The sequence below is a fragment of the Centruroides sculpturatus genome, unplaced genomic scaffold, assembly GCF_000671375.1.
Source record: "Centruroides sculpturatus isolate CEXI.00-Female unplaced genomic scaffold, Cexi_2.0 scaffold13, whole genome shotgun sequence".
In the NCBI taxonomy this organism is placed as follows: domain Eukaryota; kingdom Metazoa; phylum Arthropoda; class Arachnida; order Scorpiones; family Buthidae; genus Centruroides; species Centruroides sculpturatus.
The window spans coordinates 1,358,312-1,374,132 of NW_019384405.1; the positions used below are offsets into that span (position 1 = coordinate 1,358,312).

Here is a 15,821-nt window from a genome sequence, read left to right on the forward strand (position 1 = left end):
TAATAATTATAATAAATTAATTCTGAAGTTACTAGTGTAGCCTTGTGCATAAGAAAATAACAAACAAAATATTTTATGATGTAGTAATATTATATCGTTTGAAATACATCTATAAAATTTTAAATTTTACAATTAAATGAATACAGAAAATAGATTAAAAACTGAAAATTAATGAATGTTTCAGTTATCCAAAATCAAATTGGTACCAAAATGGTCAGTATAGCTTCGCCTCAAAACAACCAATCTTCAAACAAAGTCACCGCAATCGGAAATGTTTCATTAGTATCTCGTACTTCACAAGCATTCTCGACTAGAACTGGGTCGGCAGTTGTCCAGTCTCCCGGCGTTAAACCAAACGTAATAGTAGTTCATAAAGCACAAGTTTGGCCGCAGTCTCAAGGACAGGGAACGACTATTGTCGTTTCGGGAAATCCTGTTCCAAAACTCTCTACGGAAACTGTGGTATGTTCACTTGTTTTTAATAATTATTTTTTATATTATATTTTATATTTACTGTCATTTAAATTACATAGTCTAGTAAAATATATATAAATGAATAGTTCTTGATGGGAATTTATATTGATAATAAAACAAAGTATTACTGGATGAATATTATGTTGATGAGCTTCTTCATTAATTCTAGTTTCAACTACAGAATTTTTAGTAAATACTTTTTGTAGTATAGCCAAGTATACTACAAGAAGTATTTACTAAAAATTTTGTAGTTAATATGGTTCTAGTTAGTAAGAAAACAGTTAAAAATGCAGTGTTAACAAAAAATAGTTTAAGTTAGAGAAAAATAATAACAATTGTAATTATCAAAAAAGACTTTATTAGGCCTTATTATTTTAATCATTGTTATCTGTTCATTCTACGTTCTTCACTATTTATTGGACCATGCATGCTATTGTGACATTTTGATACGCAAAGGTTTATTTATTGCTTATAGAAGTATCACTTTGAAGTTCAGTTCTTCTTGCATCATAGCAAATAAACCCTTGTCATGTTCCTCAGCTTGCTGCAGTTCTCAGCAAAATTTTCTGATGTACCTTTTATTAAGTCAATAAAACTTGGATGAAAAGCATCAAATTCAGATCTGAAAGAAATAATCATCTATCAGATGTTTTTTATTTAATTTTCAGGTAAATATTCATTTTAATGTTATTAAGGTTAAGTGAACATACCTGCAATGTAGCTCATTCAAAACTCCATCCTTTGTTCCAAACTTGTACAGACTCTTAATTTCTTTCAGGCCTGACTTCTGTTAGGTCTCAAAACTGTCTTTGCCTTTGGTCAGAGAGTACATAGCTTCTCTATTATAAAGTTGACAAACTCACTTCCATTGTTGGGATGCAAAATACAGATGCGGCAAATGTTAAGAGATATCAGTTAACTGAAATGCAATCTTTTCAGCCCTCTTACTTTCGAGTACTCACAGTAAAACAAACTTGATCAAATAAGTTCTGTTAAACCATAATTAACCTTAAAACTTAGTCAGCTTGAGATTACATGTTGATTTGACAATGGCTGTTCATTTCTAAGTAAAGGATGGGTTTGAAAACTAAGCCTTTCTTTTTACTTCTTTTCTGTTGTCATGTTTTGCACATTGATAAAAAAATATTTATTATTTTGATTATTATACTGGAAAATTTCCTTGATGTTTCTGTTTTTAGTCTTGACTGCCATGCCCTACAGCTACACGAGCACTTTCAATAACACCAAATACTTCATCAACTGGCAAATAATATATTATGGGTTTGCCATTTGTAATCAATTTTTTGTTTCGCCATTCCCAGGAACATCAAATTTTTCCGGTCTTTGATATTGAGAAAGAACAGGCAAAGTAACTTCTTCAGTCTCTGCCAAAAGCTTATGTTAATCATTCGTTGTCATTACATTACAGTTGCTCTCTCTCTCTATTTTTTTTTCTAAAGTAAGAAATTTCTCTGTGAAACACACTTTTTGCCTTCTCCTTGGATACTTCTCCCATTGTATTGCATCAATTACATAAAATAAACATATTATACACAGTAATTATTATTAATGAGTTTCTGTAGACTTTTTAAATGCACAATAAACTAAAACTGAGTTATGTGCATTGAACATAACTTTCAGTGCACATCACTCAGTGGCAAGCAGAAAATTGACAACTTATAACTTAAATAACTACTAGTAGGAGATTGTTGACCTACAGAACAGAATAGCAGTTTATTTTGACAAATAATGGGTAGAAATAGTGTAGAATTGGTGCTAGTCTGAACTGGTCTAAAACACTTTTAACTGATTTATTTCATTAAGAACAAGTTTTGCATAGTAAAAACTAAATACTTCAGAAATGTAGCTTTTACTAATGGCAGACAGTGAATTCTAGATTTAACTAATTAAAACTAGAATTAATAACAAAGGTATTTTGTTAGTATTAGTTTTTCCTAGTAATTTTGTCTTCTGAAGGATTTTGGATTATGACTAACATATATACTAATCTCAATTTTTATTAATATTGGGTTGTTTGGAAAGTAAGTTCGTTTTTTTCTGTGGAAAAAAAACAATATTTTTATAATAAATAAATATTTTATTGAATTATATATCAACCATTTTGGTCAAATACCTCTTTTCATTGTTTCTGGTATTAGCATGATTTCACTTTTATAAAAGTTTTGATCGTTGCTTACAAAAACTGATCCAAGTGATTTTTGACATTGTCATTTCAAGTAAATGTCTTACAGTTAAAAATAATTTGTATAGACTGGAACAAGTAATAATCTGAGTGTGCTTGATCTGGCAAATATAGTTGGTACAATAGCATGTCCCATCTAAGTTATAACAGTTTCTGACAAGTTACCAAATTTGTGTGAAATTTGACATTATCGTGGTAAAACACTACACCTGTTTTGTTGATCAGTTCTGCCCACCTTTTCTGTGTGATGATATTACTCAATTTATTTACTCGATGGCAGTACACTTTCGAATCAATTGTTAAATTGTCTGGTAAAAGCTCCAAAAAAAATTTCCTTAAAATCCCACCAAAGAGAGCATCTCTCTTTAAGAACACGTGGAACCCATATATCGAGCTTTGAAACGAAACCAATTTGTTTCAACTAATCATAAACGGTTCAGTTTGAGAAATTTAATCTCTTAGTGATTTCACGTGTTGTTATTTGGCAGTTTGCTTCAATCAGTACCTTTATTTTGTTTTCATTGCCTTCAACTGGCCATCCAGAACATGGTACATCTTCAATATTAAAATTTCCAGAATAAAATTTTGTAAACCAGTTTTGGCACTGTCTTTCTGTCAACACATCATCTCCGTACATGTACCACAATTTTTTTCTAGCTTGAACAGCATTTTGATTTTTTGGTAATAAAAAAACCAAAATATGTCGAAAATGATGCTTTTGATCTTCCATATTTGATGGGACACAAAAAAGAAACAAATTGCACAAAATCGAACAAAATTTTTTACAAATAAGCCTTAAAATGCTAGCTGTCAAAATATAGAATGATAATACGGTTTAGAATAAAAATGGCGGGAAAAATACGACTAATCTGTCTAGTGGTAAAAAAATGAACTTACTTTCCGAACAACCTAATATATAAACATTAATTAATTATCATCTAAAAAGTATTTCACCTTTTCACAGTAACATGCAAATTAATAGACTGTGGAAAAGCATATTATTCTGAATCAGTTGGTAGATTAATTCAGTTTAATATTTTACATACAGCTTTATTTATGTCATAATTTCATAAGTACAGTGGTACCTTGACTTATGAATGTCAAGTATTTCGAAAAACTTACGAGTTTTTCGAAATACGAGCCGTCTGTTGGCTGATGTTTTGTTTTGAGTTGAGAGCTAAAATTCAGGTTACAAGACAGCTTCAGATACCCCACCACTAGTTGGCATAGTGAACGCCACAGAAAACCATAGATTAAAGAAAAAAAGATGGAAAACTGCCATAATTTTGTCATTTTCATTACTCTTCCAATGTCTGATATGCTAGCTTATAGAAAACACGTATAGGCATTAGTTCACTTCCATGTTGTGTTTGGTACCACCTCTCTCATTTCTTGAATTTTCCATGTTTTCATTCTTTATCTATGCAGCAAACACACCAATTTGCAAAACCAGTTTATTGCAGTGCATTCTATTGTATTTTTATACAGTATTTGTTAGTACATTTTTCTTATTTAACAACATGTAACAAAAAAATTGCAGTGTTTTGGAGGTCTGGAACAGATTAACAGCATTTCAATCCATTTCAATGGGAAAAATTTATTTGGCATATGAGTAATTTGAGGAATGAATTAAACTTGTAAGTCAACATACCACTGTATTTATAATAATTATTTTTAGATGAACATTATATGAAATTTTGAGGCACAAGTTTACGTATCAAAGACAGATTTCATATATTTTTGATTTCTTCAAATCTATTATTTAATATTAAAACCCAACAAAATATAAGTTTGGTAAGTCCAATTTTTCATTCTTAACAAATGATTTTGAAACTGTTACACTTGAAAAACATAGTATATAATGAGCAATTATTTATTGTGACATGGTCACAATACCAGGTTGCAATTTTTAACCATATTTTTTAAATTTATTTAATTTAAAATATATGCTCTCCACCTCAAATTAGTAGTGGCTTGCCCCCATACATCATACTTTAACTTTAACAATAGAGTTGTGCCGGTCATCTATTAACTCCTTTGGGGGAAAAGTTTTGAATTGAAATAATGTGACTTTTGGTTTGCATCAGAAGTTTGTGTATAGTTAATTGGACCTGCTGCCCCTAAGGTTTCCGTAGTTGATCTCATCTTTCGTCTATCTAACTCCATTCTCAAGATTTAGAAAAGATGGCCAGATGGATAGATGACAGTGGGAATTTATAGGTCTGCAATTTTTTCAAATTGCAGCTCAAAAAGTCAAATTTTTATTCTCCAAGTAATATATGTAGGTTATGTATTTTTCATTGGATATTTATGCCATTACAGTAAAGATAATATTTTTTTCTATACTAAAAATGATATACATTAAAAATACATGAAGAAAGTAAATTTGTCTTCACATCACCATCATGTCCAATAACCAGCAACAAACAGTCCTCCTTTACGCCCTTTTTTAGAGGCTATGTGTCAGAGATATGAAGATGTATTTAGTTTCTTCCATATATTTTTAATGTGTAAAATACCATCAGCCATTTTAATTTAAAATGATATAATTTGTTTTTTAAATAATTTATACTTATAACTTAATAAATTATATTTAAATTACAATTTCTGTGAACTAAGAAAGATTTTTTTTTAATGAGATTGGCAAAAAATAACAACAGTCTATACAAAAAAATAATTATATGGTAGAGTCTCTACAGTCCATCACTCACTGGTCCAACATGTCTAGTAATCTGATACTCTGCAGGGTGGCATACATAAAATTTTTACATTATCCTTAGTCAATATATGCAACAGAGAAAGACTGATGTACCTGTATAATGTCAGTTGCTAGTTGTTTATTGCATGTGCAATTGGCAAAACAGTCACAGTCGTGATTAATATGATAAACTAACCTGTGAATCGAGTGTATTTTTTACTGTGCAGTATGCACATATATACAAAATCCAGTTATCCGACAATCTGCTGTAATCCAACACTTCCAGTCTGATATATGGTGGATTACAGAGACACTATTCTTTAAGTTTCTTATGTAAATTTTTATAAATGTTATTTAACTATATAATTTTCATTTGTTCAGATTAAGTTATTTTTCATATTTTAGCAGGAAACAGTTACATATATACAAAAATCAGAAGGCGGTAGAACAAATTCGTCACCTGCGGTTGTATCAGTTTCTTCATGTAACCCAGCAAATATTTCCGCATTGAATTCAACAGCCATCACTAATTTCGAACAGTCGGAAAAGAATGAATCGAGTACAGTAAATCAAGAAAATAAAACTACGTTAAATGTAAATTCTAAACAAGCTGATGAAAAAGTAAGTTTAATAGAATTTGATCATTAATATTGTACAATGATTTATTTTAATACACCTGAAGTAGATTATTAATTATCTATAATTAATGCAAAAAAACAACCTCATATAATTGTAATCTTAATTAATTTATCTTTTACATAAAAATAAACAAAACTTTAAAAAAGAAGCTTACATTTGAATATTGATAATTACAAATTATGTGCAAGTATCATATATTAGTAGCTATTTTTTTATAATACTTTATTGTAGCATTGATTTTTAATAGCTACTTTTCTTATCTGCTTCATTGTACAGTACATTATTTTTAATCAGTGTAGTTATCTACAAAATTTGATAATCTGACAATTAAACACAGGTTACAAGATGCTCTCAAGATGATTCAGGTTACTATAAATTGAGATTTTACTTAAATTCAGGATACAAGATTAAGCTAAAAAGAAATGGAACTTGTTGCTTAGCAATGCATTCGTATTGTTTATGCTAATATCACTTATATCAAGCTGTGGTTACATATCCATGTTTTGCTGTGATCCTTTGACAAAAAAGATCATGTCGCTGCTCCATCTCAATGAGAGTTCCTAACAGAAAACAAGTGCACAACATTGGAACTAGTATCTTATTTGTTATATCTAGTGCTGTGATATTTTATTTTATGAAAATTAAAATTTATTTCAAAAGATGATGATTTGAAGACAGCATACATTTGGAAGAAAACGATTCAAATTATCTTAAATGTGACAAATTCTCGGAGAGGTAAAATGCTGTGCGATTTAAAGAAATATCAGTTTAAACCTGCAAAATTAGATTGATAGAAAAATTTTAATATCTCATATCAAATTAATCATATTAAAAAATAAAATAAATAAATTGAAATGATGTATTTTCATATTTATATAAGAGATGACAATAAATGAATTACATTAATTCAAAATGTCATGTAAACCAGTGGGTTTTTATTGGACAATGATAAAAAGCAAATACATCATACTGCATATGTACAATTTTTTTTTTTATTAAAATAAATTAACTTAGTAACAAAATCAAAATTAGGGTTTTTTAAATAAATATATTAATATATAAAATAAGTATACTGAATGAAAGAATCAATATGATTGTTATTTTTCTCATTAAATAACATGTTTGATTATCAGAAATGACTGCAAAACTTAGAGTAGGATTAGCAGTTAATCCATTTCTTTGATTAATGTAAATATACTTACTATAAAATATCTGTTTATATCAGAATTTTGTATTATTTCTTCATACAGTTTCTTAGGGTTGCAATTTTCACGCTGTTAAAAATTTTCCATAAACTCATCCTAATCTTCAGATTAGTATTAGGTATATGAAATTTAAAAATATGTAGGCATTTACTTAGTTTTGAATAAATATCTTTGGTGCCATCAGTTATCTAATTAGCATATAGATTTATAGAATATCAAATAAATATAAAATATTCTATGTAGGAAATACATGTAAACGAAATAATCTATGATTTTGTTTATAGGGAGAAATAGACAAGAAAAATAATCTTCTAGCTGATGTAATTGAAGCTAGTGGGATCTTGTCAGATGGCACAGAATCATTTCCTCCATCTATAAATGCAAAATCTGCATTGTCTAATCAGGAAGAAAAAATATCGGAGGAACTAGAAGAACCAACTGAAACGGTTGTGATTGAAAAAGGTAGTATTTAAATTTGTGATGATTTGTTGTGAATTGACAGCATGTACTTTCTTTTATGTTTCTAGTAGCTACACTTTCAAATTATTTTATTACAATAATTAAGAATAGTTCGGAATATACTTCATACATATTCCTGAGTTTTTTTATGTATTTAATTTAAATTCACATCTATTTATTAAAATTTGGGGACCCAAACTGCAAGAAAAAAATGGTTCCGTTTCGGTTTTGGATACCTTTAGAGTTTCCATTTTAGTTTCTGTTTGAGTTCAGTTAATCTGATCTGCAAAGAACCAGTAACTGGTGATAGTGGTTCAATTACCGATTGATTAATGAAAACAATAAAATACTAATTTAAAATTATCACATTACTGTTAAGAGATTCTAGAGAGACATTCATCGATGAAAAGCGTAAGAAAATTTTTATTAAATAATCAAAAATCATTATTTTAGATACAGATTAGACAAAAATGACTTGAACAATACATGTGTACTGACATTACTGACATCTTTTTATTTGATAAATTTAAAATTATATTGATTACCAAATAATAATGTCTGTAAATTTTTCAAAACGTCTTACTAACATTACATTGTTTAGTACTTTAGATATCTTATTTGTATACTAAGACAATAGAATATATTTGAGTCTAGTAAATGGTCTTTCTACGCTCACTTGTATTGCAGGAACTGCTAGGCAATCTTAGAAAGAAGATATAAAAAAAATGATTTTTCTTTCTATTTTGATAGTTTAATAAATTTGTATTTTCTCTATCTTTTATTTCATTCATAATTTACTAAGTAGAAGTGCCATTCGTTAGAAGAAAAAATTTTTTGTTAGATGTTTGTAATTTTTTCCAATTTCTGAGGGATTTGAGTCTGTTGGACCTACTTCTTGGCTATAATTTAGTCTAATTAATTTCTATGATCTAATGTTCAGTAAAAAAAATGTTTTGAAATATGACATGAAAATAATACTGAATGACATGCTGTTTTCATTTTATTATAAATACTTTGGCATTTTGTTTTTTTAAGTGAATTTCAGTATTTTGTTTCTTGACACTTTGATTATCTGATTTTTTTTATCATTTAATATTACTCTATCAGCATTTTAAAGTGTAACCAACTACAGGAAATCCTTATTAATTTGAACTTGGATAGTTTGAAATCCCATTAGTTTGTAACCGTACTTTTGTCTCGGTCAGAGATATTGACATTTATACATTAAGGAATTCGGTTAGTTTGAAATACGGCTACTTCAAAATCCGAAGTGAAAATTTTGTCTTAATCATGATATATATACATTAACTCATTTATATAGATTGAAGTGCCTCCATGCTATAAGGGAACAATAGACCAAGAACAACTCTAATCTGGTCAATGTGGTTTTGCTTTTACAGTAGTAGTCCATTTTCAAGTGTCATCTTATCCATGGAATACCCTTTTTTCTCTTATAAAATACAGTTGTTTTTAGGATTGCAAGATTGGGTTACGAGTAGCTGATTAAGATATTTGTAGGGCTCTACACTACTACATTTGGGTGACTTACTACTTTTTGAGTCACTTTAAAAATAATTTGGGCTGCATTTTGAGGAATTCACTTTACTTTTTATAAAACCTATCTGGCAACCAGTGAGGTTCTCACCAGACACTGGCTGTTTACCTTTACATTTGTGTTGTTATTACTTATTAATTAACAAAAATAGCAGTCTGTATATATAGCCTTAATCTATTCAATGTTGAAATTTTTATTTGTTGCCTGTGACGCCACGTTGAATTTTCATTGATGTTAAGCCTAAAAAATTTTTTTATGTTTTACAAATGAAATAAATATATTGAATAATATAGAAACAAAAAAATTATATCTTAAAAGTTCATTTTAATATAAAAATTGTGACACATAGCGACATCTAGTATCAAAAACGTTCAGATGTAAACACGAAAATATTCGGGATCGCCCATGCAGGTCAATGAGGTCAACACAAATATTTTCAGGAATAATGTAGGACAGGTTAATAAATTACACCAGTTACATGGTATTTGACATATTGTACAGATATATGTAAATCTTGGATAATTTGAAATTCAATAATTCGATAAGTTGCAATTATTTCATCCCTTGAATTTCGAACTAATGGTATTTCCTGTATACAATTTACAGTCACACGTATTTTTACCTTTCTATATTTATATATAAAATTAAACTATAGAAATTTGTACTTATAATTATTATCTAACAATTTTTAAAAGAAACATTCACTCGCTGCATGAAAAGTGTTGTTAGGGTAAGTGGGTCTGATCAAACCAATATTGGGTTTGCTATAAAAATGATTCTCTTAGGATCCACAGGGCAGAAAGAGAAAAAAAATTATGCATTTCATAATGACAATTGCCTATATATAATGTTCATTTTTGAACTTTTATTCACATTATAAAAGTCAGTCTTACATGTTTGTGTGTAATGTCTTATTATATGAATGTAAAGCAAAAGCCTGGAAAAATACACTAAAGGTGCATTACATACTAATGTTTGTTGTTATTGTACCAGGCTTGGACTTGACAGGTGTGGGCAAAAATAAACTATCATTACTAAAGATCAAATGTCAAAAGAATTACTATACATAATATAAAATATTCTATTTATTAGTAAAGCTCATATATACAGTTTAACAATGCTAGAAAATCTTTGTCTGGGGAAATGCAGTAGTCTATCCTTAACAAAATAAAATGCCCCAAAATAAATAGAATAACAAAGTAAAAATAATCCCCAAACAAAATAGAACAGTTCGGAATCGACTCCTTACATGTGTAAATTATTTCTAGTTATTTTTTAGATTAATAAAATAATTAAATTTTTAATTTAAATTAATTGAACTCCTGAAAATTCTGTTAATATAATCAATGAGAAATTTGTATTTACAAATTAAAAATTAAACAGTTTTTTAAAATTCAGTTCAACTTAAAGATTAAGAAAGACTTTAGTCTTTCTTAATCTTTAAATTTTATTAAAAGAATATAAATTAATTTGGATGTCTACGAAATGTTCAGGAATATTCTATATTATTCATTTAATATATTCAAATAAATGTTTTATTTCAAAATAGAAACGGAAGTCTTAAATGTCGAAGAGACATGGACTGATGAATCTAGGTTACAAGAAATAGCACCATTAGAAAATGATGAAAAACAAAACGAAGAAGTTTTAAATGTAGACACATCATTGAGTCTTGAAGATATTAATTTACCATTAAGTCAGTTGGAAGATGGACAGATACTAGAAATTCGTAAGTCTAACATTGAAATATTTTATATATTTATACAAAAATCATGTAATTTGAATTCTCAATTTATATCTTTCCAATATCAAGTAAATTCATAAAGTGAATAAAAGAAGAAATTATTTTAGTATATGTTCTGACTCATATCTGTTATAAAGAGACTTAGACTCTGGATATTGTAAGCTTATCAATAAAATAAGCTACTCAGTTACTACATGAATATATGAAATGAGTAAAATTAATTATTCTCAAGCTAAAATTCAACAATATGTTAGAAGATAACTAGTGAAATTTTTGGAGCACATTCAATGCTTCCTAAAAATTTGGCTAGTTGTTGAAGTATTTGGCATATTTCCAAATTGTATGGATTTGAATTCCACTAGACACCAAATTCATTCTTTGAATATGTGAATTTATATTACTTATTTGATTTACTTTGAGCATTAACTATTTATTATCAATTACTGGGGTGCTACAACAATACTTCAGGAGTGCCATGAGTGAGTATAGTGCTGAGTGGTGCCATAACACATAAATATTATCAAAAGTGCAATAATTACACATTGATAAAAACACATCAACTTCAATCTATCTATTGGGGTGTCAGTCTAATGACAATGAGTAAAAAAAATTTCTCATTGTTGGGTTTTGAGCGAATTTAAAAACTAAGACGCTCTTGTGTGTGTATTACTTATTTCTATTTCTAATTTTTGTAGTTGTTTTTGTGTTTTTTATCATAAAAATTATTGCTGTAAAGTTTATTCAGAAGTATTTTTTTGCAAATTTTATTATAAAGTAAAACAAGAATGTCGTTACAGATTGAAACAGTTAAAATTATTATTTACAGAGACACAAGATGATGCAGGTGTTCTTAGTGAATCTACAAGAATAACTAAAGAAATGTTGGAGCTTTTACAACAAGCTGGTCTTCATATACAAGAGATTGAAGTAATTGTGAATTTTGTATATTTAGCATTTTCATTTTTTATTTTATTTTAAATAAAAAATTTATTAACGATGCAAAAAAATTAGTTGTCATCGTAATGTAATTTTAAATTTGAAACACAAATAATTTTGAATCTTTTTTCATTGATAATAAATTAGGATATTATTCAGAATCAATTTTAAGTATAATAGTTTTAATTTTATATTGAATAAAAATGTGTTTCATTACAAAAAATATATAACAATAAAGATGGGAGGAAACTTCATTTTTGTTCTAGTCTCAAGGTTAATGAGTTGGGTCTAAAGGTTAATAAAAAATTTTCTGTTTGAAAAGATAATTAAACATATATATTTGTTTCCTTTTATAATTTATTTTCAAATTATCATTCAAAGTTATTTCATCACAGTGAAAACCCATTTAACAATTTTTTTATGGATGTTTAATAATATATTTGACATAATATTAAGTGGTTGATTGCTTAATAAACACAAGGCACTAGCACATTAGAGTTATATAGCTGCTCCAAATCAAATCTATTACAATGAGTCTGACTCAAAATGAAGTCAGCCAGCATAGGTGATGGTTAGTGTTAATGCTCCAACTTTACTGTTTTTATGTCTTTAGTTTGTTTTACTTAGTCCATTTTTGCCTAGGAAGATTCAGGTTCTGATTGATTTTGGATTTTGATGATTAATATATACAGTGGGTGATTGGTTAACGAACATAATCCATTCCAAGACCTTGTTTGCTATCTGAATTGTTCATTAACCAATTATAGATTTACCATAGATTTTTGTGGGAATTTGATTAATTCATTCTGGAGACCCCAAAAAATAAATAAGAAATTATGTACTTTCTTACTATGTTTATTTACATATAATAACAAACTAAAAGCAATCTCTCCATTTTTTCATGATGACACATCTTTGTTTCTCAGATGCAGTTTTTGTTACTCCTTTATCTGCTTGAGTTTTTTTTTTTTTTTTGATTATATCTTTCTTAAATAAGATTGTATCTACTGTAGATCTGTTGAAGTCATTTGCCTACAATATCAGACATCTTTTGCCCACTCTCTACCTTGGCTATTATCTCTTGCTTAGTTTCTATAATGAGCACAGTTCTTGACACACCACTCTTTTTAGGCCCCATAATATTATCAGTTTTTTAAATAAAAAGTTCAGAAAAGCACTTACAAAAATTCAGAGAACAGAAATTAACTAGTGCAAAAAAAGTTATGTATACAACTGTGAAAGTTTTGTTCCATANTTAAATAAAAAGTTCAGAAAAGCACTTACAAAAATTCAGAGAACAGAAATTAACTAGTGCAAAAAAAGTTATGTATACAACTGTGAAAGTCTTGTTCCATAAACCATGTATAGATGCCATAAAATATAGTCTTACAAATCTTAAACACAGCGTCACTGCTTCTTGTGTTTGTTTTCTGAACATGAAAATCTTTTGCGAAAGTGTTCATTGTCAGAACTGTTCGTTAACCGATCGCCCACTGTACTATAGAAATGATATGCAATAAAATTACTTAAATCTTGTACTAGAGGAGGGTAATAATACTAGTTTCTCTGTTCTAACATTGTGTAAATTTGTAGAAATATTCCTATTTATAGTCCAGCAATGTTAAATGAGAAAGGAGACAGTTTTTAAAAACTTTCACTATAATAAATATTTTTTCTTGTTTCACTAAATATTGCTATAGAGGAATTTGACTGTATTTTATTTACTAGTGGATAGTATAATGAATATGAATTACCAACTATTTGTGAATACTTTATTTTTTTTTAAATATCTCAGTAACAGTGATTTGTTTATGGAATTCCTATAATACTGGATTACTTAAAAAAATTTATATACTATAAAATTCAAAAATGAAAATACAAACAGTCTTTTAGGTGTTTAAGCAATTGTTTCTCTGTGCTTTTCTAACTTGGCATGCTGACAATTGTTCTTGACTTAATTTTAAATTATTTATTTTTTGAAGACTATGATCTTTTATTTTTGAATCATAATTCCCTATCAGTTTCAATGGCCACAGTCAATATTTCTAATGCCAAACAACCTGCTTTATTATTGGGCTTTAAGATAATTTAATAAGGGATTGTTTATATATGTATATATACACCATGCCAATGAAAGCAATAGCTGACTGAGAGTCATGGAGAACAGTAGACACTAAAATCATTTCCAGTCATTGACCAGTATGGTTATATCTAAATTTATAGTTCTGAAAGTGAAGATCGGATGGTGGTCCAGGTAGTATAATTGGTAACACATCTGCATGGTAAGCAAAAGTTGAAGATTTGACACCCACTCTGTGCTGATTCTTTTCTTCCGGAAATTTTAAGTTAGAATTATTATATTATAATTATTAAAATTATCATGAGATGGCAGCCTAACTGCCTACCTCTAGGCAAATTAAATGTAATTATTAATTTAGACCTATTTTAACCCAATAATATTGCAGCTCATTTGGCATTACTTAAAAATTGGGTTTCTGTATTGTTCATATACCAATATATTTTTTTACTGGTGTAACATTATAAAATGCTTCTTTTTTTTGAGCTAGAATTTAAGCTATAATGTAGCTTGGTTTATGATATTGTGCTTTGATGCTGGTTTCATTAAACCTACTTTGGCTATCAACTGGAAATATTTTTAATGACCTAAGAGACAAGAAATGAAGTCTTCTCTCATCTACTTACGTCTAGTAATTAATTTTCTATTTAATTATGTTTACCTGTAGTTATTGAGTATATTCAATTAAAACAGATCNGAAAAATAAGAGTGCCCACCAAGCAATAGGTAAGATCCTTGATTATGTCCGTGACGCCAAAAACGACGGGAAACACACGATGATGGTCTCGATTGATTTTAAGGGCGCTTTCGACCACGCGTGGTGGCCCGCCATCCTGACTAATCTCGCAAATCTCAACTGCCCACTCAACATCCATGAGCTCCTCAGAAGTTATTTATCAGGGAGGACTGCCCTAGCTATAGAACAAGGAACCATTAACTGCCTACCTCTAGGCAAATTAAATGTAATTATTAATTTAGACCTATTTTAACCCAATAATATTGCAGCTCATTTGGCATTACTTAAAAATTGGGTTTCTGTATTGTTCATATACCAATATTTTTTTTACTGGTGTAACATTATAAAATGCTTCTTTTTTTTGAGCTAGAATTTAAGCTATAATGTAGCTTGGTTTATGATATTGTGCTTTGATGCTGGTTTCATTAAACCTACTTTGGCTATCAACTGGAAATATTTTTAATGACCTAAGAGACAAGAAATGAAGTCTTCTCTCATCTACTTACGTCTAGTAATTAATTTTCTATTTAATTATGTTTACCTGTAGTTATTGAGTATATTCAATTAAAACAGATCATTTATACTTATTTAAAATTTAAATGCACAAAAAGTAATCAGTTGTTTTTCCCTTCCAAAAAATTATTCAATGAATGATTGAAAGGAAGATAAATCACAAAAAATGAAAATTAATTATTCTGTTTTAATTAAATATGTTTTTAAAAATATATTTTAATGCCTTTTTGTACTTTATAACAATAAATATAATTATAAACAATATTATATTAGGTTAAAAGTGATTTGTCAAATGATAGTTATCAAGGATCGGTGCCAGTTAAATCTACCAATGAGGAAGAAGCCGTCGAAATGAAAAATAAAGAGAGCTGCGAATTATTAAAACATGAAGATAATGATTCTTGTGAGAAACTAATCCTCTGTCAGCAAGATGAATACGAATCATCCGAAGTGGATAAAACCATCAATGAGTCCACCCAATCCAAAAATATCCAAAGTAATTTTTAATTTTTTTACTTTTTGGCAAAATAGGTTCATTTACCAAATTTTTGTCAAAAAATTAAATCCATTTTCTTAAAAAAT

General features: G+C 28.3%; 1 protein-coding gene across 5 annotated transcripts in view; it reads left to right on the forward strand.

Annotated features, from left to right (window-relative positions):
* Positions 1-15,761, forward strand: part of LOC111618835 (BRCA2-interacting transcriptional repressor EMSY-like) — a 77,576-nt gene extending 61,815 nt beyond the window's left edge. For 4 of the 5 annotated variants that reach the window (XM_023360432.1, XM_023360430.1, XM_023360431.1 and 1 more), the window contains exons 11-16: positions 185-462; positions 5,781-5,996; positions 7,504-7,681; positions 10,783-10,962; positions 11,804-11,904; positions 15,513-15,761. In XM_023360432.1, the coding sequence (XP_023216200.1) occupies positions 185-462; positions 5,781-5,996; positions 7,504-7,681; positions 10,783-10,962; positions 11,804-11,904; positions 15,513-15,746 (1,187 nt within the window). In that variant the 3' untranslated portion in view covers positions 15,747-15,761. The remainder of the gene's footprint in view (positions 1-184; positions 463-5,780; positions 5,997-7,503; positions 7,682-10,782; positions 10,963-11,803; positions 11,905-15,512) is intronic. The other variant, XM_023360434.1, reaches the window with a different exon arrangement.
* Positions 15,762-15,821: the final 60 nt, after the last annotated feature.